This window comes from Alligator mississippiensis, chromosome 2, assembly GCF_030867095.1.
Source record: "Alligator mississippiensis isolate rAllMis1 chromosome 2, rAllMis1, whole genome shotgun sequence".
In the NCBI taxonomy this organism is placed as follows: domain Eukaryota; kingdom Metazoa; phylum Chordata; order Crocodylia; family Alligatoridae; genus Alligator; species Alligator mississippiensis.
In genome coordinates, this window is record NC_081825.1 from 298,230,378 (window position 1) to 298,255,137 (window position 24,760).

General features: G+C 46.7%; 2 protein-coding genes across 4 annotated transcripts in view; both read right to left on the bottom strand.

The window, feature by feature from the left end:
• Positions 1 to 8,326, bottom strand: part of CDKL1 (cyclin dependent kinase like 1) — a 29,671-nt gene extending 21,345 nt beyond the window's left edge. Inside the window, exon 1 of the mRNA XM_014595144.3 lies at positions 8,103 to 8,326. Within this exon, the coding sequence (XP_014450630.1) occupies positions 8,103 to 8,270 (168 nt within the window). The 5' untranslated portion in view covers positions 8,271 to 8,326. The remainder of the gene's footprint in view (positions 1 to 8,102) is intronic.
• Positions 8,327 to 8,967: 641 nt separating this feature from the next.
• Positions 8,968 to 24,760, bottom strand: part of MAP4K5 (mitogen-activated protein kinase kinase kinase kinase 5) — a 110,138-nt gene continuing 94,345 nt past the window's right edge. For all 3 annotated transcript variants that reach the window (XM_059723385.1, XM_059723384.1, XM_059723383.1), the window contains 7 exons: positions 24,151 to 24,254; positions 22,994 to 23,171; positions 20,274 to 20,342; positions 19,479 to 19,571; positions 17,317 to 17,387; positions 16,482 to 16,537; positions 8,968 to 12,657 (listed from right to left, as the gene is read on the bottom strand). In XM_059723385.1, the coding sequence (XP_059579368.1) occupies positions 12,570 to 12,657; positions 16,482 to 16,537; positions 17,317 to 17,387; positions 19,479 to 19,571; positions 20,274 to 20,342; positions 22,994 to 23,171; positions 24,151 to 24,254 (659 nt within the window). In that variant the 3' untranslated portion in view covers positions 8,968 to 12,569. The remainder of the gene's footprint in view (positions 12,658 to 16,481; positions 16,538 to 17,316; positions 17,388 to 19,478; positions 19,572 to 20,273; positions 20,343 to 22,993; positions 23,172 to 24,150; positions 24,255 to 24,760) is intronic.

Sequence of the window (24,760 nt, forward strand, 5' to 3'; positions counted from 1 at the left end):
CACTCCTCTCTAAACCTTATACAAATCCATTTTCTAGCCTCTTAGTAAAACTCCAATCAACCCCGATGCAGCACAAGACGTAACACCCGAACCTGCCGCAGGTGAAGCAGGGGAACCACGGCAGCTGACGTCTTGCTTGTGTAAAAGATTCCTAATACACTCTCAAGAGATCCCAGGTAGAGGACTATGCCCCGCTCTACCAAGGAAGACAAAAACCTCCCCAGTTTCTACCAATCTGACTATGGGGTAAAAGTCCTTTCTGACCACAAACGTGGCATCGCTCTGACCCTGAGCAGAGGGGCAAGACCCTCTAGCCGAGAACCTCCAGCTCCATTTCCCTGCAGGACTACCGGCACATCCCAGCCTGGGCTGCAGCCAACACCCTCTTCCACAGAAGAGAAATGCCTGTAATTATCAATTACTCTGAAAATCACCATCACCACCACCAATCAGCATGGCATATGGAACCGAAAAAAAGATTTCTTAAGCAAACAAGACAGATCATACAAAAATGTTGCTGCAGGCTGGGAAACAGGATGTGAAGACCTAAGCAAGGGGAGACTGAAAATCATCTCGCCCTGCTTTCCTTCCTAGAAAGCAGCCCCTCCGCTCTGACTACTGAATGATCCCTCTGCCACCCTGGTCTGCGTTTCCAGTCAGCAGCTTCTCTGCTGAACAAGCTTACTCCAAGCCCAGGGACTAAATGATCTCCCAAAGGCCCAGGATTTCTAGACAAGGAAGCCTCCTCAAAAGGCATCATTTGCAGACATTATTTTTCTCTTCAATCCTCAGGGAGCATATCTATTATGCTCCCTCCCCCCAGGTATGCATCCCTCTGTCAGGCTGGAGGTTCTCGGGGGGAGGCAGACTTGCTTGGATCTTTGCAGAGGAATTCCTTCCAGATGAATGAACTGCTAACCACATCTTCTCAGGTATGCTTGTGCTCTCTTCAAGGAGTGAATGCTGCATGCACCAACTCCAGTGGCATGGTCTGAAGACTTGAGTTTCTTTCTGCTGTGTGAACCTGGGCTGGGACGCTCCTCGCACTGGATTTAGCAGGCGCCTCACTACCCATCTCAAATTGTAGCATAAGCACACAAAAACATGTCCATACCCAAACCATAGTGCATGCAAAGATAAAAACGATAAAACCGAGTGTAATTTAGCATTAGCTGCACACTGAGACAAAACACTGCAGCAGTAAATTCAATCTGCAAAGATATCTATGCATGACACAGTGACCCCCCAACCCCAAAAAATCCTGCATTCAGATGACTCAGTGACAGACCCCTCACTTGGGAACTGTGGGTCCAGAGGCTGTTGTGAGGTCTCTTCAAGCCCCATGTTTCTGGGCCGCTGGTTCATATATTGCTCATTCAGATAGAGGAAAATCTGAAGAAGCAGCCAGCAGGATGGCTGCATTTCCACAGATCCAGTTGGTGGCCGGCAGGGCTGTCACTAGCCAAACCAAGCATTTGGGACTTGCCCTGCATTGCTCCCTTAGTGTGGAAGCCTCCCTGCCCTGGCTAGTACCACCTCCCAGGTCTGTGCTGCCATGCTCTACACCTCCAGGCCCCAGGCTCAGCTGCAATTTGCAAAAAACCTGCAATTTGCTTTTGCTGAGGTTTCCTTCAACTGGCCTCGGCCTGGCACCAGGACTTGGCGCTCGTGTCCCTTGCAGTCGTGTGTTGCAGGGGAATAAGTAAGGAGCAAACTACTACCCTTGCCTCAGGACTTGCCTCTTGCAGGTTCCTTGGCACGGGATCAGGCCACTCCCTACCAGCTTCTCTCCGCAAGCTGCACTGCTCCACTGGCAACAAGTGGAGTCAGCTGGAAGCTGTCTCCTCCACCCTCCTAGCACCCTCCCCTCTTCTCAGAGCCAAGCTCTCAACACCCTACAGCAGGGCTAGCTAACTGGCAGCCCACAGGCCATGCGTGGTCTCAGGACCTCCACCACTCTCCTGCTCCTGGAGTGTCCTGGCTCCCCCATCCCTCCTCCTGCTTCCACTACCTGTCCCTGTCTCTGGAGGGGAGCAGGGTGGGCCAAGGACACTGATGCAGTACAGCAAAAATTGCCCACGTGAAGTAGAAGGTGGTGGGATGTAACACGATTTAAGGGGCCCACATAGCACAATGTGGGGCACAGTGGCAGTAGGCAGTTGGGGGGTGTGGGTGATCCCCAGTCACTTGGAAGTTGGACAGTCCTGCTCTACAATGTGAGGGCCACTGTTCCCCCCCCACAAACTCTGCACACACGATTGCAATGTCAGCGGTGCTGGGCGAGTCTGGCCTACAGAACGTGACAGCTCCCCCGCTGCGTGACCTCCGGGGAGTCACAGCTTCTCACCCCTTTACAGCATTGCTTCCCCTCCTTGTTAGACTCCAGGCCCTCCTCCTAGCTCTTGTGAATTGAGGGGCACTCCTTTTTGAAAGCCAATTTATTTATTACAGTGCTTCCATGCTGGAAGGGGTGAGCCTGAGCCTGTGCTTACCTCCTCACACCTGCTTATCTGCTCACAGCACCCTTTGAAGGATCTCACGGCACCCCAGGGTACTGCAGCACCCAGTCAAGAATCACAGATTTAGCCTGTGAACTCCTTGGGGCACAGACTGTCTCTGACTGTTTTTAAAAGACTTTGCACTGTGGGGTACCAGTCTCTCCTGGGGCTTCAGGCCAAAGGGTGACCACACACCCATTTTTGCTGGGACAGTCCCAGTTTAAAACAGGTATTCTGGCCCCCTGGTCAGTTTGTTTAAATGAATGCTTTTGTCCTATTTCCAGGGACAAATGCCACGGCTGAATGCAATAGCAGTGCCCTCCAGCCATGGGGTGCAATGGGAGGGTGCCAATCCTCCAGCATCTCACAGTGCTCTGCTACCCACTACCCTCTGCTCTCGGGCACGCTCAGCTGACACTGGAGTTTGGGGATAGCCGAGTGCACCAGGGAGCAGGGAGGGGAAGAGCAAAGTGCTCCCGGATGCTAGAGGATCTTTTGAAACTAGTTAGATATCTCCCAACCTCACAAAACTTTTCAGGTTGTCCTGTTTTAAGACCTGGGAAGTAGTCACCCTAGGAATACATCTCTGCTTTGTACTTGTTTCCAGTCTGCTACATACGGCAGCGCTCTCTGTCCAGAAGTTGACTGTGTGTGTAAGGTGTCCCTTTGTGTAAGGTCTCCAGACTAAAGACACCCTACCGAGGTGGGTTCTTATTTCTCTCTCTTACGCACACATGTGCGCATACACACACACACGCACCCCAATTTGAAATACTGCCTTGACCAGTGGGGCCAATGTTTATAGCAGGTGTGCCACAAGTTAAGCCCCGGGCCCTCCCCAAGTGCTACTCCAGTTCTCTACTCCCTTCTTCTGCCCAGTCTGCCACTGTGCTCTCAGCACCCTGCCGTGTTCCCTGTCTGATCTGCTGCTCTGCCTTCTGTTTCTTGCCCTATGTGCCACATGCCACATGCAGAGGCTGCTTGTGCCACTTGTGGCATGCAGGTTGGCCACCCCTGGCCTATGCCATTAAGTGACTAAGTCCAAGTACTGTGCTACGTCGGAATGGATTTTAAAAAGAGCATCCTTCTGCAAGCAGCAGGTGTCATGTCCCCGTTGCTCCTGACACACTTTACACAAAGACTTACTCCAGTTTTGCCTGTGTCAAAGCCAGACAAAATGTGCCTCTCAGACATGACGGCACACACCAATCTCTCTGCCCATGCTGGCGATCTCTCTCATCCAGGCTCCAGTAGCTTGTTAGCTGCACCTGCCTTTGTCCCCAAAGTATTTACTCTGCAGAACTGCTATTTATCAGGCCTTACATCTTTTTTTACTGATGAAACACAATCTCACTGGATCTTGGACAAACACCTTGTGGCCGACGCCAAGAAATATCTTAAGAAACAAATAGAAAAGCAGTTACTATTTACAGAGAAATAATTGGGAAGAGAGTGGGACAGGTCTACACTTGTTAAAATCAACACCCTTCACAACAGAGCTTCTGATGAGGATTTGCAACATGCTGGATTCATTGTCGTTATGGGCAGGGAAAGGCCCATCAATAATCCAGGCTTCAGACAATTATTCTACTTCTTATCGAGCCTTGAATGTTTGCATCAATCTTAATGCATCTTAAGCCTCAGTTCGTTATAGGGAATTAGGTGTCTAAACAGGCAGAGTTATGGAGCCCTGGTTTGCTCTTGGCTGGGCTGGACAGCAACCCCCATTACTTCTGTCCTAGGAGTGATCCTGTATCAACAGTTCCTTTTCTTTTTTAAACACTAAGATGGCTGCGGAATTGCTTCCCAGCTCTGAATAGGGATTTTTGGTCTGGTTTCAACTGAAAAAAAAAAAAACACCCCAAAAAACAATGCATATTTTGCTTCTGACTTCAACAAAAGTGGGAAGAGGCCTTAACCGGGCTTTGATTTTGGCTTCTCCCACATCAGTCTTTCAAATGCTTCATGAAATTCAAGCACAGAACATGGTTTATAACAACAAAAAAAAGAGCATTAGGGGCATTTTAAAAACACATGCACGCTTGCATCAGTCTGAATGTTACTTGGTTCCCAACCAGCCGGCTGAGCTAACTCAATGGAAAGAACACTGATAGCAGATAATGGGCTCTAGCTGCTACATAAATGCCAAGTAGAAAGTGAAGCCCGGGAAAAACGCCAAGTAGAAATCAGAGACTAGAGCAAATGCTAATATTGGAAAAGAAACCTCCAAACCCTGATCATATAGTAAAATTAATATTAAAAAAAAAAAGACTCATCTCTGAATGTTTCCATCAGGGTTCAAGTGGCTGTATCACCCGGGCTTTCAGAATGTATAAGAAGGATAATATTCCTTAATGCCTATTTTCAAACCACAACTGTCTGAATAAAAAGGTTTTTGCCTGGGAGTTTCATTATGATGTTATTTTTTATATAATAATGTACTATGTAGTACTATATTGACATTTACTGATGTAATACTATATTTTCTTATATAATAAGGCACTGCCATTAAAAACACATAAAAAACAGGGCCTAGAAGTTATCATGAAAATAAACAGAGGAAATAAGCTTCCTTAATTTTTATATGTTCATCTCTCTCTGTCTCTCTCTCACACACACACCCTCAAGACCCAGGGAGCAGCAAACGTGCACCTCAATGAGAGAAGGACCCCAATGTCCATGACAAGATGCCTGAATTGGAGCACTCAGGTGTCTCCAACATTAGTGCCCCATCCACAAGCATTTTCACATGCAAGCCATGCCCCAACATGGGTGTCACTCCCATGTGCAAATGTGATGGTCTGGCAGAGCAATACTCGCCTAACTGCTAGGGGAGAGCTCATGCCTGATGCAGCATAGACATTTTGCTGCTCTGGGAAGAAATGACCTAGATAACGACAGGTGGGGGTGAGACAGTGGTGCTGCAGGACAGCCCATGAAGCTCTGGTACTTCTGTCAAGACCTCACGTACACAGCAAGGGCCAAGTACACTTTGCTCTATCGGTGGGGCCATTCGCAGCCAAAAAGCCAGCTTAGCCGGAGGACTGGTGGGCAGAACGAGACTAAGGCAGAACCCCGATGGGATCATATCTAGGCTTGAAAACTGAGTTGCAATTTCCCTGATGCTCTTGGAAGGTCAGTGCAGAAAAGCATGACCTTCACAGATCTAGTCCAAAGGAAGCAAAACGGTGATCATTTGAGCTACTGTATTTTTTCACATACCGCACTTGCTTCTTACTCTGAAAATTAGCAACCAAACATGAGGATGTGCATCTTAAAAGAGGAAAGTGCTTCTGAAGTTTGGCTAAAAGGATTTTTTTTTTTTTTAATTCATTTGGTCTCCCGCAAAACAAGGTACATACATGCCTTCTCTGGAGGCGGATGGTATGCATATAAATACGGTATTTCAATTCACAATAGAAGCGAGGGCTTTTCTTCACACCGGATCCAGCATAACCCTTCTTCAGGCCTGTGGAAATTTCAGGCGACTTAGGTTACAAATCTTAGCTCCTCAGCCCTCCGCTGACATCACCAAGGTCGTGTTTCCACGCTGCGCACAATAGGTAGGAAGGATTTCACATCAACAAGCTATACCGCTCTCTTTGTGCTGCTTTCTTTGGAACGAACGGCTCGGCCGTGGAACGGATCCTGCTCTCGGAGGAACTCACTGAAGCCAGAAACGTTAGTGTTGTGGTTACTCTTCAACCTCAGCCTAAATTCCTCTGCTCTTTCACAGGGAAGGGGAGTGTTGGATACCTCAACTGATGTACCCAAGACAGCTCAGAAGGAAAAAACTCACAGACACACACATAAAACCCTAAACCGATGGTTCTCAACCTCTGTAGACTCAAACCACCCCTCGTTAGACTCAAGGTTCCTCTCAGAAGTACACCATCTCTTGGCTTTATGCAATATCTTTTTTTAGACCAATTGAATAGTTGGAAAAAATGTTCTTTGCAAGCTTTTGGGCACAGGCACCCTTCTTCAGGCACAGAAAGTGTCTCTAGGATCCAACGGAAGCTGACACCAATGTGCAAAATGCAGGTCTGTGAAAATACAAAGTGTGGCAGGGAAGATCAGAGGGGACAGGAGTGAATGGGTGTGAAACAGGTAGGTCGGGGGGACGGGACAAAAGAGGAGAAGGCCGACAGGTGATAAAACATAGCTGGTAACCTCTCCCCTATGCCTGAGAAAAGGTGCAAGTCCCCAAAAGCTTGCAAAGAACAATTTTTGCAACTATCCAGTTGGTCTAATGAAAGATATTACATTTACCCAAATAACCCTGTCTGCCAGGGTCCTTAGACCAACATGGCTACAACCAACAGCCCCCAGCTCTTGGCTTTCACGCGTTTGACTACAGGAAAATACTGGAGCAATTCTGCGGGAGCAAAAAGCTCTGAAAGGCCACAGCAGGGCAGGCTGGTTTTGACACTACAGCCTCCTATGCCCTAGGGCATAATCCTTGGGTTTATCTTGTGAATCACGTGTAGGCGTTTGCACACCAAACATCGCTACTACTCTTGAGCAGCTCCCGATGGCCCCTGGAAAAGGCTTTCACGGCACCCTGTTTCAGAATCACTGCCCTGAACCATTTACTCTCGTGACCGATGCCAGCAAACACTGCAGCGGTTGCCTGCCTTTTTCTGCCTCGATCCCCCGCCTGTTCAACCAAAGTTTAGCTGCGCTCTTCTCCCTGCACGCCGCACTTCAACCCTCTTGTGATTTCAGAACGACAATTAGCAGCTCCCGAGACTCCTGGCTCCTCACAGACGCCCAAGAGCCGGGACAGGGGATGGGGACGACCAGGCGCAGCTGGTGGGACGCAGAGGGGTCGGGAAGCCAAGAGCTGGATCTTGCCTCCCCCGGCCGGATCACCGACACCCCCACGGCAGCGATTCTCAGCCAGGGCCCCTGACATCCTAGAAGCGCTTGGAGATCCTTTCAAGGGTGCCGGCAAACACCCTTCACAAGACAAACCCGGACGTTTCAAGGAGGGATTCGCAGCGGGGCTCGTAACAGAAGTCTTTTTCAGTAGGCAAAAAAACAACCAAAAACAACAAAAAAAAAGAGCTGGTGTTTCTGAGGCGCGGCACGGGAGAGCGGGGGGACAAGTCTAATTAGGGAGGGCTGCCAGTCTGTCCAGGGGGAGACGACTCTCGGGTGCCACGAGTCCGTCTAGGGCTCATGCACGTCTGGGGGGGGGGGGGTGGAGAAAAGGGCTGTGAGGCTACGTAGGGGGCTGCAAGTACGGGGGGGGGGGCAGGAGCCTATCTAGGGGGGCCAGGAGCCTACCTGGGTGCCGTGAGCCTATCGAGGAGGTCTGCAAGTACTGCCCGGGGCACGAGTCTACCCGGCAGATCCGCAGGTATCCGGGGGCTGCGAGTTTATCTGGGGGGGGGCAAGTATTAACGGGGGCACGGGTCTACCCAGGGGGCCCGCAGGTACCCGGGGGCGGTGTGAGTCTACCTAGGGGGTGTGAGAGGCCACGGGGGGGGGCTGCAAGTATAGCGGGGCTGCGAGTCTACCCGGGGGGGCGGCGGGCCGGGGTGCGGGGGGTGGCGGGGCCCGCGGGGCGGGGCGGGGCGGGCCGGGGGGCGGCGGTACCTTGAGCAGGCGGACCTCGCGCAGCGCGACCTTGCGGATGAGCGGGTCGTCCTCGGCCTCCAGGAACTTCTTGACGGCCACGACCTGGCCCGTGTCGCGGTGGCGGCACTTGAACACGACGCCGTACGAGCCCTCGCCCACGCGGCCCAGCTTCTCGTACTTGTCCATGGCCCGGCCCGGCCCGGCCCACCCGCCCCGCACTGCTACTGCAGCCGCCGCCGCCTCAGGGCGGGCGGGCCCGGGGGCGGGGCCTAGGCTGCCCCGCCCCCCGGACTAGGCGTCTACACGAGACGGCAGCGTCGTTCCTGCTCCGCACCAGCCCCCCCGCCAGGCAGAGGGATGCTTGGAGCCAGGTGTCCACCACCCATGTCCAAAATTAAGCCTCAAAGGGATCCTGGATGACTCCCTTGCCTTCAACAGCCCTGCTCAGGCCGGGCACTTGCTTGGTGCAGATCCCCTCGGGCCGGCCCTTAGGGACAAAACCGTTCCCACTCCCCTTCGAGGGCGACAGCTGCCAACGAAAGGCCGCGGCGTTGAAGAACGGCTGCCCAGAGCGAGGAGGTGCCCGAGCCGCGGTACGGGTACCACCGGTGGCATGCAGACACCGTGCCGGTGGTACGCGTTAACAGACCGATTGTAACGACTTCCCGACAAAAATCTGCCGGTGGGACTGAAGGTTGAACTGGAAAATTGGCTGGTGGGACTGAAGGGTTGTGTCGTTTTAAGTGGGAGGTGTGCAATGCGTCGGGGTTTGGGAACCGCCGCCCCAGCGCGCGCCGCTCGCGGTCCCAGCAAGAGGACGGGCCCGAAACCCAGGGTTTTCCGAAAGCCGGACGCTGCGCCCAAACAAGGCTCGGACGCCGACTCCAGGTATCAAATCAAGCAAAGTTTATTTGGCGCAGGTTTGAAAACGAAGAGAACCGCCACGGGAAAACCTACAGCAGAATCAAGCCAAACCAGAACAAGTACAGTTAGGATCCAGCCTCAGTTACAACCTAATAATAAAAGCGAGAGAAAAGAAATACATCTCCGAAAGCGTCTCCGTCTTTGCCTGTTTCCGGATGCTGGCACCGAAATTGCTGCTTCGCGGCGCTGTGTGCTTCGCTGACGTGCTGTACCTTTCATCTGTTGACTCAGATGTCAAATACAATTACAGATGTGTTTCTCGGTTACAATGGATTTGATTACATTAATTAACCCCTTTTGATTTCCTCGTCTACTGCCTGCGTTTCGACTGCTCTTTGAATTTCAGAAAACTCGAGGAGCCTATTTAAGGCTTTTAACTTGAATACGTAAAGGTGGCGCGTCAAATAATGAATACTTTGATTGGTTTCAAAGGTAACGGGAGCAAGCAAACCTCTTCTAAAGGGGAAGTAATTGCTGTCTGGGGTACCTCTACCCCAGAATAAATGTCACAAACCATACAAAGCACAGACCGGATACAACGTCTTTACAGCTGCCCATTGTATTGGCCACTGGAAGTACCCACTGCTACTGCCTGATTTAATGATGAAAAATGGGTTGGAAATGTGTAAATCACAGTTTTTATTCTACTCCTACAACCATCTGTGAAGCCTTAGATTAAGGAGGGGAATCCACAAGGTATTCCCATTAACTCCACTTCATCTTGACCTGACTGGACAAAGCCCTTGAGAATATATGGTAGATTAAGAAATTCTGCTTAAAAACCCCAATTCAATCGTGTCTTTTACAGATCTAGGTTGAATAATCCTGCAACTTGCCCCCAGACCTCTGTCGTGGCCAGGGATCAATACTGAAATGTCACCGTTTGCTAAGCAATGTCTGAACGGGTATTTACTCCACCTGGGACGCACCCTCCGTCGCTCGAACACAGATACTCTTAGCCATGTGCTTGCACAATTTGTTTAGTGCTTTTTAAGAACAAGCAAAAGGATGCCCTCTGCAGCGGGTTTGTGCGGTGACAATTTAGGTCACAAAGACATTTGCTGTATGGCATTTATACAGCTATGCTTAAGCTTCTTCAGTTTGCTTAATTTGTTTCTCTGTTTTAGCCTTTTTTCATGACCTACTAACACATGCGTCCTTCTTGTATTACTTCTAATAGTTAGAATTAGTCACAAATAACCTTTACCTATTGGCAAATGCATTTGATATACTAACAAATATCAGTACATGCTACCCAAACATTGTTACGTAATTGTGAAGTCACTTATTTTCAACCATCCAAGCGATAATACAAGAAGAATATTCTGATAATACTGTTAAAATGCTTCAAACAACACAGAAATTCAGCTCAGAAGACTTTTAACCAGTGAATCTCTTTTCGGTCAAATGTACACACAGCTTAAACACATTAGCAGGAACAAAGTATTTTAGATAGGTTGCTTTGCCATATGGGATCCTGTTAAAAAAAAAAAAGGTCATCAGCCACAGACCATTAGACTGCGTTTCTCAAGTACTTTTGAGTAACTCGCCACATTACTTTAGCATCAGTCCACTTTTGGTATGCTAATTTGTTACCCATTAAGCTCTGCCTTTATGTTTAATATTTATTCAACATCAATATGAACTAAAAGTGTGACTTGATTTAAATGTTAAATCACAGCAAAATATTAGGTTTAAATGGCAATTCAGGTGGAGAAAATGTCTCAATGTACACAGGCAGCATCTCTCTTTCAAGCTGTCAGAACAATATAAAAACAAAAAAAAAACAACTCCAGAGGTACCGGGTAACAAAAAGATAATACTGATTCACCACGTGTATCAAGTACGCCGAGTTAATTCATCTGTACTGAATAAGGCCGCTTGATTTCCAAACAGACAACTTGACTCTCTATTTTGACAGGAATCATGTAACATCACACCACTCACAATTTCACGCATAATTTGCCACCAAAACCTCATGCCAGATAGTTTCACACTTACTTCATTCCAGTTTTGAAAGGGGAGTGTGAAGGGGTCTAACCTGTTTTCCCTACCGTTTTGGCAGGTCACTGGATGCAATGCACCAGGATGCTAGAACAGATTTTTCAAATAAATCATCACAGCTGGCTGGTTAGTGTGAGGTAGTAAATCCCTATCCTGTGTTTGATCAGCAGTCTATGATGGAGCTGACTGGTACCATAAGAACGTTAATTAATGAATGCAGACAACAGGAAGCAATGTGATTCTTTAATGGAGGAATACGGTGGGGTAAAGGAAAAATGTGGATGACGAACTAAAAATGGGAAGGGGGAGAAACTGAAGTGACCTCAAGCTTTATTATAGAATACCAATTCATTTTATATATATATAAAATGAAGTAGTATTATTATTACACATACACACACACACCATGCAGTTGGGAAATAGTCATCAGTGAACAACAGCTTGGCAAGTAGTGACCTAAACAACCATACAAACAAGAACCTTGTCAGCATAGCTGTCCTACCAGCTCCCCTCTGGAATAGTATAAATACAATGTGTCATGGGCAGCTTGATGCATTTCATTTTCATTCATTAAGGATGACTAGGTACAATCCACTTAAGGCTTTCATATAAATTTCCCCAGAGTTCGCTCTAATGTATGAAAATAAAATGTATGCATTTTACTGCTATAAAATACACGGCTGCCTGTCGACTACACACGCACACACACACACAGTGCACACCCACCCACTAGCAAAATATCAGAGATCATCAATATTACATTTTGTATACAACCTACATGTAATTATTTCAGTAAATGAGAAACTCCCTTTTATGGCAATGCTGCAAGGAAAATCAATACAAAATACTTTGTTGTACAAAACTGCATTTATACATGAACAACCAACAGTGGAATATAACCCCCTTCACAACGCACTACATCTCTACAAGGAGAAAGAATAATCAAATCTTTATACAATTGTAAAAAACAAACAAACTTGTAAGCTGCTCTGCAACCTTTCTTCGCTAAAAGTTAGATACATTACACCATCCTAGCAGCAGATTAATAAATAAGGATTAAATAGTCTATTTTACAAAGCCATACAGAATGGCAGGTTTAAAAACTAAAAGCTTTGTTGATACCCTCACTTCCTACATGAATCCTCTTTATTAAGAATAAGACTTGGTATAAAAGGGGAAACAGCCAGCGCTATGTATCTACAGGAAAAAAGACAATCCAAAGGAAGTAAAATATTTAACATTTTATGGCACCTATATCGCATACATTATTTCTTAATGGCTGTGTTTCTTTATGTCTAAGGAGTGAAAGACTATTTAACTCAGAGCTTTTATTAAGCAAACTTGATATAACCAACCACACAGTGGCAAGAGACGGAACCAGCCGTTTCCAGCTGCAAAAACATATCGACTTCTACCCTACACACCAGATCGTTAAGGTATCGAGAAAAAAAAGGAATAGCAAGTCCTAGTCCAGCTTGTATCGAGTTTCCTTAATGGTTCCACTTTTCCTTATGTGTTGTATTCATTCGCTTGTTTTTTGCGTTGGGTTACTGTTGCTTAGTAACTATTTTCATGTCCAGCCAAGATGTAGAGATTGCTGTGTGCGGTAGGATTTTCTGTTGGCCTGCTTTCTAACACCACAACCCTGCAATTAAAGCACAAACACAACAGACTGGTCAGTGGCAACACAGAAATCTCATCATGTCATTAGCAAGATCAGAGAAGAATCGCCCCACTGCTCACCAACTCATCACAGGAGCAAAGATATGCAACGATACCTTAAATGCTAGGATTTTGTTTTTAAAAAATAGCCCGATGAAGGGTATTTGTACCCAAAAGCTTGCAAAGAAGAATTTTTCCAACTATCTGAGTTGGTGTAATAAAAGATATCATATTTACCCAAAGAGCCTTGTCTGCCTGTGTCCTTAGACCGACACGGCTACAACCTACACCTTATTATTAATACACTTTGGATCATTCGAGCTAAAAGTTTCAATGCAGCATTCACTAAGAATATAGGACTGGGCAGGACATACAGGGTAACCAAGTTCAGTCCCCTGTGGTCCCAGGCGCAGTCTACATTCTCTTTCATAAAGTGATCAACCTTGTTCTGAAATAGTTGGGGTCTGAGGGGGGGGGGGTTGGGGAGAGGTTGGGGTTCTTGCCCTCACTACTCCTGGGGAAAGCTCTCCCAGGACCTCACTAGAAGGTTGTATTAGAGCTGAGGAGTTCCTCAAATATTTTCCACCTTTCTTTCTCAGGCAAGTTTTGGAGTCAAAGGTCAGACCCACTGCAACCAGATGCCAATCCTGCAGTTTTGACTCTGTGGTTGCAACTACATGGTCATTAATGCACCATAGTTACTGCGCATTTAGTTTAGTACTTCCTTAACGAAGTACTAATTGAATGGCAGTAACTACATTTACTGTGCAGTACTGCTGGCGCATGATTTTTTTTGTGACGGTTACTGCACAGTGGCCTAATAACACTGCGCAGTAGCTTACTAGTATGGTTTTTGACTGGCACACTACTGCGCAGTGTTATTAGGCTACCGCGCAGTAAGCATCTTGTGTAGACGTGCCCTGTGACAAGCTGACTTCAATGAAGCAAACCTAACAGGAAGCCACCAAATTAATGCAGCTCCATCATGTGGTCGAGAACTAGCATCCCTGGCTACTCTAGCCCAAGAATCCAGGATGAGAGATTTTACCACCACAGTGTTATGGAGATCAGGAGGCAAGAAAAGCACCCAGAGATGCTATTTGGCTTGAGAAGTCAAGACCTACTCACAGATCATTGCCTTCTACCGTAACAGGATGGGGAAGGACTGACTCCTCCTCCCAGCCTGGTGGCTCTGGTACTCTCCTGAGATTGGGTGAAGGGGGTGTAAATCCCCTCCAGGTGGGGAGGGCAGTGAACCCAGGTATCTCTCTCTCCGAGTACAGTAACCACTAAACAATCATATAAAAGGTGGGCACCACCACCAGCTCCTGGGATGTATCTTATGGAAATGGTCATGGGTGCTTGAGCTCAGCGCTGTCAGTATGTGCTAGAAGTGCTTTGGGCATGCCTACCCAATCGGCCCCCCTCGGGCATTTAGCGTCATAGAAATATGGAGCTGGAAAGCCCTCTAATGGTTGTCTAGTCCTGACCCTGCTCAAAGCAGGATCCTCCCCGTCTAAACTATTCCAAAGTGGTTTCGTTGGGACTATGTCAAGTCAAGCTGCCCACGACTGCATCGCAGTTATTCTCAGGCACCGAGCACTTAACCCTGTTAAGACAGTGGCAGATCTAGATATGTGCTGTAGTAGAGTATTACATAGTGAAAAGGGACTCTCTGGTGCTTAAATGGCTAGATGGGGTTTCTGGCAATCACACGCACGCTGAATTCCACCTAGGTTGTACCTGGGGTGGATCCCGCAGGGGCGGACTAGCTCACTCCATAATGTTTTCCAGAGAAAAAGTTGAGAGCAAAGTGCCCTTGTCATACAGCCTGCACTTTCCCCCCTGCTCCCGGTGCACTGCTGCCTGCATTCCCTGCTCGCTCTGCCCTAGCTGGCCTTTGTCCTCAGCTGTCCCTCACTGCCACATCTTGAATTTACTCTGTTCACAGGCAGCTGGGGGGAAGGAGCGTTTAGTTGGCAGGATCTGTGGCTTTGCTGGTCCTGCTAATGTGTCACATTTTCTCCTGTAGTCTCTTCCCCTTGGTACATCCTCTGGGTTCATCTTCCCTAGTCTCCCCTCCTTTTGAAGCTTCTCTTTCTGAACAGACTCAGCACCAAATTGCCCCATGTTGTGGCCAGTCAGGCCTCCCTCTATTTTCCCCAGACTTACCCCCATCAGTACTCCTGCGTCTTTTCTCTTCTTCCTCCAGCCAGAGGCCCTGACCTCTCCCCAGCCAGAGCCTTTCTGCTTCCCTTGCTGCTGGGGCCTTTCCTTTATACCGCTCTCAAAGGTGCGGCCTCCAGCCTGTACGGTTTCTCCTTAAAGAATCCCCATAATGAGGAGTGAAGGGACCGCATTACACTGGCCCTGGAATAGATGATAGTGGCAGTTTATGAACTGCCCTCCCCCACCAGCCCAGGGCTGGATACCCTGCGTGGAGCCATGGAATTGGCTCAGTTGTGTGGGAAGCCAAGATCTGGTAGGAGGGCAATTTGCTTTCCTGCATGATTTGTTCTGGCTGATTATTCAGAAGTATCCTTCCACGGTGAGAGAGTGGGAACTCACAGCAGTGCTGAGCAGCATGCCCTCCATTTCTGTGTGTGCTTGGGACCCTCCCAGTTTTCCACGTCAACTCCAGAGCACAGCACGATGAAGGTATCGATTCCAAAGTATCTGGAGGCTTACTTGCTGCCTTGCATTTGAGTTAAACAGTGCTTAGCACTGGGACTCAACATAAGCAAAAGATTTTTGCACACCCAGCTAATTCACTAATGCCCTAGGAGCAAGGAAGGGAGGAGAGAACCATTTCCTCATCTATATAAGAGGAATGACAGAAAAGCTAAAGCCTAAATTTTCAAGTGTCCTTGATGTTGATGTGAAGTCTGACCTTCACAGGGGACTGGCCTTAAATCCACCTGGAATGGGTTCTGACCCTGCACCCTCTGCCAAAAACACAAAGCCTCTGGGTCTAAAAGGAAAACTCCAAATTAGAAGGTCCCTTTGGAGCATTTGGGCATGACACATTAGCCAGAACCAAATGAGCTAGAAGAGGAGCTGGGGCCAGAACACTGATCTCCTGGCCCCCATGCTTAAATCCACTAGCTGCACCACTTCTCTGAGAAGCCAAGAGCCTCAGGTGTACACACTGCATGCTGAGACAGAGGTTGGAGCAGCCTCTGCTGATGCGTGAAACCTGCATACAGACATCTGCTTGGAGTGTGTGGATTAACTAGATGGTACCAGTTTCCAGTAGGTGTTTCTGCTTAAGACCAGATGGCTCCGGGACTGAGCATGCCTGTTGGGTATGAATACCTAAGTTGCTTAGGCTTGTTGCTGTCTTAGTTCAGACCTCAAGTTGCAGAACCGCAGAGAGCATCTACAAGCCAGTTATCTAGGTTGGACCGTTCATGACTAACTCTCCCCTGACAACCCCATCCACAGCTGTCAGGTCCAGGACCCTCCAGGACTACAGTATACAACCTGGTTAGCCTGTCACCTGCGGTTCATTCTTCCTCTGCAGAGGTACAGCACACAGAGTTGATCTAGTCTACACAAACTGTGTTTGTATTAACAAAAGCTGCATCAAGAAAGTCCATCGTCTATTTGAAGCAAAAGGTCTCATTTTGGTATCAATCGCGTCACAATTCAGCACATAGTGGCTGCATGCAGCAATACACAGTCTTGTTGTCTCCTCTGAACAAGTGAAGAGGCTGAGAGAATTGCCTCGGATTGGCGCTGAATTTCAATTAATTTTCAGTACGCACATTTAAAATGAATGCAAGCTATCCATTTAAAATAAACTACCTGTCTGATCCCAGCAAGCGGAAAACTCGGGTTTCATCTGATATCTCTTGGGTAACCTGCAAGAGAAAAGGATTAGTGACAAAATCTCTTTAAGTGATAAAATAAAATTCATTAATCTTATTTAGAAGAGAAAAAAAAAATCACTAGGCAGCATCTTTAAGTCACTCTTGCAAATACAATTTAGTGCAAAATTTAGATCTGTACAGATATACAGACACTAAGCAAACGTTGGTGGTGACACCTCACAAAACAGGATTAAGTTAAATTACTTCCGATATTCATAATTAAGAGACCAGAGGATTAGTTGATGGAACTTTAAAGCGCTTTACTCAGCTCTCAGAAGACAAACCGACTTTCAGCTGGAGCTGCATCATGTTAAAGGGACTCTGTCAACTTAGTATTTTTTTAGTCTGATTCGTTTTCATTAGAATTATATTTCCTGATATGGCACATTCTCAGTATGTCTCAGGCAAGAGTACAGGCTTTCTTGAACACTTGATGACATTTAGAAGCATCTTCTGGGTAGGTTTTACCAAGAACCCAGCAGGATGTATAGAGGCCCAGCCCTTTCAGTCTCTGATAACATCTGCCCAGTTGCCTTACTTGTGCCAGCTCGCTGCTCCTGCAGCAGCATGGCCAGGGGGAAAAAAAAGAAGAACAGCTTCTAGCAGAGCCTGAGAAAAGTCTGCATTTGAGCTCACAGCAAAAATGTCTAAGAACAAACTTTATGGGAGAAGCAACCAAAGGCCCCTTCATGATGATCAGTAGGTGAGCAGGATGAAAATGAGCAAAAGTACAATTAAACTCACCATGGCAGGAGCCAGTACATACTTACCTCATCTGATTTAAAACTTTTGCCTTGCATGCCATGCTTCCAAAAGGCCAACACGCTGTCCTGGAGGCACACTATGGAGGGGATGCACAAAATTAGACCAAAAGGTTAAAGGAGAGCCTAATCAAATAGTAGTGGTGGGTCCCATGGGTATGCTACTGTGCAAAGGAACGAATTTCAGGCTCTAGAGGTTTGCATCTCTTCAGAGTGGGCTATTAACACGAGGGTTAATTGAGGAGATTGACCAGAGGATGGCATGCATTTTGTTCTACAAATAGGAAGGTTAAATTCCTGAGAGAGAGAGAACTTGGTTGGAGCAGGCAAGTTCCAAAGTCCCCCCTGCAGAGAAGAGAACTGGCCTGGAGCTACCGAACTTAGTTAACACACAACATTTTCCAGAAAGCAACTGTGTTGCTCAGACAGACATTTTTCTTGTTTGAAAAGATAGGATGAGGCTTTAAGAAAAACCTTCTCCATTTCACCTCTCCAGTTCCTAGGTTTGTTTGAGGTTTTGGTTTTTGGGAGGGAGAAATGGCGGCTAAAAAGCCACCAAACACAACATTATGGCTGGCTGGGTGGAATGGACATGGGTTTTGTCACATTTACTTCAAAACAGGGGTTGTTTGACCCCAGTACTTTTTCCTGCCAGGGCAGGGGGTCGGACTTAATGATCTGCTCAGGTCCCTTCCGACCCTACCTACTATGAAACTATGCAACAGGAGGACTTGAGCTACTCAAAGTTAGACAGCGAAGACATGAAGCAACTGAACTGAAATGATTTAGTTACCAGCCTCTTCCATACAAAGGAAAAGGCATGCTGCATTTAAGGCTGCCACTGGAGGATAGTACATATTTTACACCCTTCCTTTTTCCTTGGCTCTGTGCTCTCCCCAAACCATTTCCCAGTGCTAGATGGTGCTTGTGGCTCAGTATCTAACGCATCCTGAGAGTTCAAGCCTATGGTACTCAATTAAGTGCTGACAATTTTGTTTGTAACTTATGAAGAACGGTTTGGCCTTCCAAGTACATTATTAACAAATTCCATTTCCCGCTACACTTAAACTCATCTATGCTTGTTACTCTCCAATTTCTGCTTATAATAAGGCCAGGAAAAGTTCATCCCTAAGTTATAAACCCTGGGCTTCCCAGAGCCATTCAGAGTGTAATAAACTGTAAAGTCATTTTCTGAAGAGCTATCTTCAAAATGAACTAGACAGTTAGTGCAAGTTCCAATAAGTTATTCAATGGGACAGTAACAACACTGCAGGATGACTCCAATGTTTCTTCACCCCGAGTGGCTCTGCACTTCATTAAACAAGGATTCTATCATACGAGATCTTGCATTATTTGGAGAGATGAACAGATGGCATTTTTCTTTTTAGATCTACTCCAAAAACCTGCTGCTCAAGGAAAGATGCCTGAGGAACCCAGCAGTCCAGGCTGCAAGGAACTGCTGTCTAAAAATCACTGAGTCTTGAATCTGGAATTTATAATAAAAGCTGCATCACTGCTGACTCTAGTTTCAGAAAGGAATTTAATTGCTGGAGAATTGAAATTCTTTAATGTATATGAAGCAGCCACTTCTTGAGACAATTTAGCTTAGCAGGAATACTCTGCTGCACACTGCTCTATAAAGCTACAGAAATTACAAAATAAATTTCAACAACAAAACTACTACACTTTATATAAGAGCTAATGATGAATACCATTATCCTCAGTACAAAAAGTGCAGGTGATCTAAATTGCTATCTGCAGGGCTTCCTTAAAGTAAAATTTCAGTTTATTAACACTGACCCAACATAATTGCTAGCAAAATAAAATTCCTTGCATAAAGAAGCCTCTTACTGCTCTGGAAATGAACAGGAATGCCTGAGAGCACCATAAAGGTTTTCAATAAAATGATGATGCATCTCATCAAACATTAAAATTACGCTGCAAATGAACATCCAACACTTAGGTGCAGCCTTGAAAACATGTACGTGACCTGTCGGCATCTAGCTCTTTGTCCTATGGATGTCAGTGCAGTCAAGGAGCTAATTTACTATAACAATAATTGCTATACCTAGTAGGATGAATTTGCAATGTCCGGCCCACAGACCCACGCTGTTTGATAAAATCCTCTCCAGTCAAGTCTAAGTTCTTGAACAACTGCAGTGTTCACTTACCCACAGATTCAATGCAGAAATCAAAACTTAGCTCAGAGGCCAGCTTCTTGCTTGACTTCAGCTTCCCTTGTAAATTCACAATTTTCACGAATTCTCAAAAAAAAGTACAAAATCAAATGTCAAAACCCATTGCTGCAACAGATCATAGACACCTTTAAATATAATATGACATTATATTATAATATCCTTGTCTGGCCTTTTGTAGTTTGTACAAAACAAGCCAAAAACATTTTTCTATTAAATATTAGGTACAGCCCTATGCCTGAAGCTTTGTTAATAATTATCTTAGATAACTGCACACAACAGGGTTGCTCAAGGCAAGAAACCCTAATCCAACGCAATGTGCATGTTGAGAATTTAAATATACAAAAGTTGTCACTAGCTTCCTACTGCAATATTAACTTTTCATGTACCATCCAGTACATATGAGCTTTTGTATTACCGTGTGTTGCACTGCTGATTTTATTTCTTACTGTATATATGTGAAATGTGTGCATGTATCTCAATTCTCATCTGTAATTCTACATTAATTAAAATTTTTAAAGTACTACAAAGAGAAAGGGAAAAAAGGAAAGCATGTTTTTTCTAAGGCAGTAACTGAAAAGACTGGGGGCTGGGATGGAACGGCCACTGTCTCAACTTTATCTAAAAGCACAGGTATTGCAATGGTGTTGTATAAAACAGTACTGAAAAGTTAAAATAAGCTTATGGTAGACAGGCAAGTAACTATACTTTCTACCTAAGCAGGCTTCTCACACAGCTCACTAAGCTGTCCACTGGGTATAGATTACTTACTGTCCAAGCAGACTAGAACTGTGTCTCTTTCCAGCTGTGTGACATGAATGGCATCCAACTGTTGATTGCCTGGTTAAAGGGAAACAAAACAGTTTATATCCTTTTAAAAAAAACTGAATTCAGCTCCCTGAGCCCTAGCACTTGCTCTTTACCTTTGTAACCTTCCAGTCACCCTTTAAATGTAAAGGATTTCTGTTCTCTACTATATTGCATTTTACATTTTCTAATTGCTATGTGATCCCAGATATTGTAACAATAGCTTTATTACAGCACTATGTATTAGGGCTGCGCGAAACAGCAGGGTTCCATTTCAACAGAACAGTGTTTCGTTTCGAGTTTCGTTTAGGTTCGAAAGCACTGTTCCATTTCGTTCCATCAGAACGGTTTTGTTATTTCGATGCTTCGCCCATAGGCTACAACAGGGAAGCACGAAACAGCCTAACTTTGTCATTTCTTGCCCGATTCCATGAAACTTGCAGGGATGGTAGCCCCTTCTGAGGGCATGAAGCCTGCCAAGTTTCAAGGAGATGGGTGCAGGGTTTTCTAGGAAGCTGCACCTCAAGCTACTGACAAGCAGGAGCCAGGGACCTAGAGCAGCGTCCTATGATCCAGCAGGCAGATTGAGGACCCGCACCCCCGGGAGGAGTCCAGCAGAGCCCCTGCAGCCCTCCTGGGGGTGCGGGCAGGCCCCCAATCTGCCTGCCGGATGACAGGAGACTGCTCCTGCCACCTGGGACTCAGCACTGAGGGACAGAGCCTGGCTGGGGGGAAGCGCCTCCTGCCACCGGGCTCAGGTCCCAGAGGAAACAGCCCAGCTGGGAGAGGTGCTTCCCCCAGCCGGGCTCTGTTCCCATCGCTAGGAAACTCAGCCTGGCTGGTGAAGATGCCTTCTCCCCACCAGCCTCAGTTCCCAGCGGAGGGAAGCACCTCTCCCACCCCAGGCTCAGCTCCCAGCAGCTCCCAGCCCGGTGGCGGGAGGTGGAGCGCAGCGCTGGCTCTGCCCGCCTTCTGCCACCAGGTTGAGCTCCATGAGGCTGGCGGAGCCGATCGGAGCACAGCCCAGCAGCGGGAAGCAGGCAGAGCTGGCTATGCTCTGATCAGCTCTGCCAGCCCCATGGAGCACAGCCCGGCGGTGGGAGGCGGGGAGAGCCAGGGCTGCGCTCCCTGCCGGGCTGAGCCACATGGTGCTGCGGAGCCACTTGGAGTGCAGCCCTGGCTCTCCCCCGCCTCCCACCACCTGGCTGCTGCTTCAAAAGTCAAAATGTTTTGACTGGCCTTGTTTCGTTTTAAGGGTGTTTCGAAGCGCTTTGCTTCATTTCGATTGCTTCAAACGAAGCAGCTGGTGAGCTTCGCACAGCCCTACTATATATATTGTTGCAACAGCCAAGTAAGAGCTCATCCAACAGCTTCATTCACAAGGAAGAACAACAAAGAACAGAGAGAATCAACATGTAATACTCCCCTCTTAACACAACTCTTTCCTTTGCTAGAATCCCTGTCTAGCGATGATGCTCCAGAGCAGCAGTTCTCAATCACATTCAACTCAAGGGGCCCACTGCAAAATGCCAGCTCTTAGCTTCCATTCATTTTTGACAACAGAAATACAGAGCAAATCTGTTGCAGAGAACTCAGGAAGATCACAGCATGGCAGAATGGTTTTGACACTCTGGATCCCTATTTGAAGCCTCTGAGTTTATTTTGTGAATCCTAACAGTGCTGACACCATGTGGCATACATACAATCTCAAGGTACCTCGGGGTGGTCCGGCACCCTGGTTGATAATCACTGCTCAAGAGGGTGTAGGGTGTCCAAAGCAAAACTAAAAGGTTTAAATAATTAATATGCAAGCTTGCGTAAGAGAACAGCTAGCAAAGAAGAAATCTTTGTGGAAAGAATAAGACTAGTGGTGAAAAATGTCTGCAAGTGATCTAATAGCTTTGAAGAGAGGGGAGAGTTTTCTTGTGTGTTAATATCCCTGCAAGGTGATAACTGTACATTGGAGGTGTGAGAAGAGACAAGAAGCATGCACTTAACTGAAGTTGTCCAGAGGGGAAGCAGCGCACTGACATAACCCTGATAAGGAGAACGCTCTCTGTAGCCACACGCAGAAGGATCTAGACGAGTAGCTCATGACCCGTCTTTAAAATCTACCATTTAATACATGGCATTTATAAAATGAAATTTCTTAGAAGAGGAAAATTAAATCAGAGCTGGGAAAACCACCTTAAATGGTTTGAAGGACAGCTGGTTAAGGAGAGGAAATGAAGTCAGTGGAAACAGAGGCAGGTTTCTGGGACAGTCAGCTGATAACCAGCTACATGACAGTGGGGGTGTCTACGTGAGACGTCTTAACGCGCAGTGGACAGTTCTACTGCGCATTAGCGCGTCATAGCAAACCTGTACTGATGCGCAGTAGAATTAGTCTGCCTTTGCTACTGCACATGAGTACAGCTACTGTGCCTTTATCTAGTACCTCATATTAAAATGTACTAAATTTAATGCTTAGGAGCAAAGGCACATTAATGAACGTGTAGATGCACCCAGTACTGCTCAGATGACCAGGGCAGAGTGAAAAAGATGCAGGTTCACATGCTCTCATGAGGCCTGTTGCAATATATACATGTATGGTCCTGAGTGTTAGATAAAAGAATACAGCTGCTGGAAAAAAATGCTGGCTTGATGAAGGCAAAATATTTGTGTGTTAGACAGAAAAACCTTACCTGCACCGATTTCTGTAAACCACGAAGAAGCAGAGTTCAAGTTGATTGTCTCAAATTGAACTACTTGATTTGGCTCTGTACCCTTGCTGATAGCTACACAGACCATAGGGTATTCCTGCTCTGGTATCACTAGCATTTCAAACACATTCAAAGGGCTTGGCAAAGGAAAATCAAAGTGCTGAAAAAAATTACAACAAGTTTAGACATTCCTTCTATCTAGGCATGTAGGGACCCCAAAACCTCACAAGCACAGAGTACAAAAGGTACCAAAGAGCTATTCTCCTTTCAAGCTCCTCTACAATTCAGACCACTCCTAAGAGTTATTTATAATACACAAGTGATAACACATGCCCCAGAGAATGTAATATTACTCAGGGTTCGTACTCTTCCTCCTCAGAATCTGCTACTGCCTGTACTGAGCTTGATCCAACACTTCACTGGTTACTTTATACATTTTGGCTAATATAAACTTGCCAAGCCAGATTTTCAAGTACTCAGCACTCACAAACAGGACTAAAAGCCCCCTGGAACACATTACATCTATGGCATAATTGACATGCTAATCACACCATAAATAGTAACAGCGCCACATGCTAAGCTAATTTAGGTGCCAGGAAGTGGCAAACCCGCACATCAGGAGGCCTCAAACCTGCATGTGCAGCTAGGCCGCCAAGGTGCCAGCATGAAGGTTTTAGACCTTCCAGTGCATAGGGATCTTTTAAAACTGCACACCCTGGGACCCCCAAGATCAGGGAGAGATTCCCCAATCCTGGGGTCCCCAGCATGAAAGCCCATGGGTTTGCAGCTGCCAGGCGAGGAGAGCTGACTGACTTCCCCGGTTGCCATTTGCCAACCCATGCCCCAGGATCTCTGCTCTGGCAGCTGTGCAATTGGGATCTGATCCCTGACCCAAACAATCGTGCCTCCTGCCATGCACCTGTGGTATGGCAGGAGGAGCAAATGTTGGGATTGGGGATCAGATCCCACTGCACCATTAAATGAATGTCTGCCAGCACCCAAAGGGACCCACTCTTCCATCATCACATCTAAAATAGCTACCAGAACATTCCTTGTATTTACAAAAATAATGCAACGAGTAACACTGTGCGGTAAGAACAGACAGCCAAAACTGAAAGGCCTAAATAAATAAAACTCACCTTTATTAACATGAACTTCTGCATTGGCTCATACCACTGAAGTAAAACAATTCCAGACTGCAATGCCCCACACAGGTACTTGTGTCCTGTATATGGATTTCTTACTATTTAAGAAAAAAAAGATTACATGCATACATTTGACCTGCTGCATCTGGAACTATTTAATTCATTAATTCAAAAGGATGTGGAGAAGCTTGAGCGAGTCCAGAGCAGAGCCATGTGCATGATCAGAGGGCAAGAGAAGAGGCCTAATGAAGAAAGGCTGCGAGCCATAGGACTCTTCAGCCTGGAGAAGCACAGGCTCAGGGATAACCTGGTGGCTGCCTATAAGTATATAAGGGGGTGTGCATCAGGATCTGGGGGAACGCCTGTTCGCCAGGGCACCCCAGGTCCAATGGTCACAAACTCCTCCAAGACGGTTTTAGGCTGGACGTAAGGAAAAACTTCTTTACTGTCTGTGCCGCCAAGGCCTGGAACAGACTCCCCCAGAGGTGATGCAAGCACCTACTCTGGACTCTTTTAAGAAATGTTTGAATGCTTATCTTGCTGGGATCCTGTGACCCCAGCCGACTTCCTGCCCTGGGGCAGGAGGGCTGGACTCGATCTTTCG